Source organism: Carya illinoinensis, chromosome 14 (genome assembly GCF_018687715.1).
Source record: "Carya illinoinensis cultivar Pawnee chromosome 14, C.illinoinensisPawnee_v1, whole genome shotgun sequence".
NCBI lineage: Eukaryota > Viridiplantae > Streptophyta > Magnoliopsida > Fagales > Juglandaceae > Carya > Carya illinoinensis.
This window is the reverse complement of record NC_056765.1, coordinates 28,741,401-28,743,674: the sequence shown is the minus strand read 5'-3', so window position 1 is coordinate 28,743,674 and position 2,274 is coordinate 28,741,401. Positions and strand designations below refer to the sequence as shown.

Sequence of the window (2,274 nt, the reverse complement as noted above, 5' to 3'; positions counted from 1 at the left end):
AATGGCAGAAGAGAACAACACGGATACGGGAAGAGTTTTGAATTTGGGTAAGTTTGTTTTTGTTGCACTTATAGCATCATTTGGCAGGTGGATTCACAGGACAGGCTAGAGAACAAACTTGCATGAAAAATACATGTTCTACTAGTCCTGTTATAAAATCTAGAGAAGTTCTTATGTGCCCAGCTACCAATTAGAGAATATTTACAGAGCTGAGAAGGGATCTTAACATTACAAGACCAATTACAAACATGAGTTCCAACTTCACCAAACAACTTCAATGTGTAATTACAATGTGGGTTACTCTAATCCCAATTCCAAGTCTAGAGTACAAAAGCCTACAAACATTCTGACTTCCAAAATATTGCATAAGCCAACAACGGGTAATCCCATTCACTCAAAATACTTAAAGTTAACAGGAAGGCTCAAAACAGAAGCCAACGTCCAAAAAGAAAACAGAGTACTAATGCAGCAGCCCAATACATCCCCAAGAACCGTGACACTAAACACTTCCTTTGAGAACGTTGTGCATGACGCACCAACTCCATCTCGAGCTGATCCACTATCTTGCGAAGGTCAATTTCCCTCTTTTCTAGCAGCTCGACTATCTTCTCGAGATCTTTCTCCTTCCGTAGCAGCTCATCAATTCTTTCTCGGATTTGGAGCTCAATTACTTGATTACTATCTGCCCATTTGAAATACTTGCAGAATGGTAATCCCTGAGCATACAAGGCCAAGAATATTAATGAATGCAGATAAGAAAACCTTAATGTACGTACAAGAATGAGCTATCCATTACCTCTGTGTTATAGTTTGGACACCCTAAGAAGGCTCGTCCAGGATTTTTTGCCGTAGTTGAGTACTTCAATGTGGGTTTGACCTCACAGAAGCACAGAGCTTGACTTGAGGTATGTTTAGCAAAAGAGGAAGACATTGATGTTGATGATGATGATGATGACATTTCTACCATGAACCAAAATAACATCAGCTCAAATAGAAGAGAGGCAGTACCAAGAAATTCAGTCCATAATATCCAATGTGTGAAGAAAATCATATCAATTCCAACAATTCAGTAACAGCTAAATGTAGCAGTCCCAACAAAGTAAACGAGAATTATGTTTCACATATAGGAAGATCACAACATCACAAGTGGCATACCATTAAAGCTTTACTTATAAACCAAAAAAGAGAAGAATTAATATTGAAACGGTAAAGAATATGCTAAATAATATACTTGGGGAAGATGACAGCAAGGTGTGCAAATGAGAATATGTTCCTTGCACTAATATGTATAAACCTGCAATGATTATTAGAACAATTAAGTACCCAATTATCCAATCAACTTTGAAAAACATGAGTTCCACTTAACGTAATTAGTCAATAATCATAATAACTGATCTGTGTGCGACACATCTAAATACTTTACAAAGAAATAACGCCTTGATGTATAACTTTTTTACCAACATTAGAAGGAGTTAGTTGATATTCCCCTTGCTCCAAGGTCCAATTGCACCAATGGTAGTCATCCTCAATCCAATTGCACCAATGTACATTAAAGAAACAAACGAGTGTAAAACAATCAGCCAATACACATACCTCAGACTTTACGGCTCATCAAATAGAAATTCAGAAAACAAAAAACATCAGGTCAAATAGGGGGATTCAGAGTGATTTTCACCTCTGATTTGGACTGTAATTTTTCTTTATGATGATTCACAATGTACACCAGAGTATCAAAGCTCAAAAATATAGGAAGAAAAATATAAACGATATGTTAGGTTCTTAATCAGAGCTCAAACTAATATAGGAAGAAAAATATAAAGAATCATAATGGTAATCAGAGCTTCTTAATCAGATCTCAAATACATAACAGAAAAAAAAACAAACAATCATGGACTTAATGATATCAGATTCTAAATACATAACAAAATAAAATAAAGAATCATGGACTAAATGTTATGCTCAAAAGCATAACAATAAAAATATAAACAACCAGCTAATGATATCAAATTCTAAATACATAACAAAATAAAATAAAGAATCATGGACTTAATCAAAGCTCAAAAGCATAACAATAAAAATATAAAAAACCAGCTAATGATATCAGATTCTAAATACATAACAAAATAAAATAAAGAATCATGGACTTAATAAGTACCCAATTATTACCACTTAAAAATATAAACAACCAGCTTCTTTATCAGATTCTAAATACATAACAAAATAAAATAAACAATCATGGACTTAATCAGAGCTTAAATACATAACAAAATAAAA

The 2,274-nt window shown here is 33.8% G+C and overlaps 1 protein-coding gene across 1 annotated transcript; it reads right to left on the bottom strand.

Annotated features, from left to right (window-relative positions):
• Nucleotides 1-200: 200 nt before the first annotated feature.
• Nucleotides 201-1,947, bottom strand: LOC122295102. Its single transcript, XM_043104150.1, has 3 exons — nt 1,232-1,947; nt 797-960; nt 201-716 (listed from the first exon to the last, which is right to left on the bottom strand). Exons 1-3 carry the CDS (start codon nt 1,350-1,352, stop codon nt 423-425), a joined length of 579 nt encoding a protein of 192 aa, XP_042960084.1. The 5' UTR covers nt 1,353-1,947; the 3' UTR covers nt 201-422.
• Nucleotides 1,948-2,274: the final 327 nt, after the last annotated feature.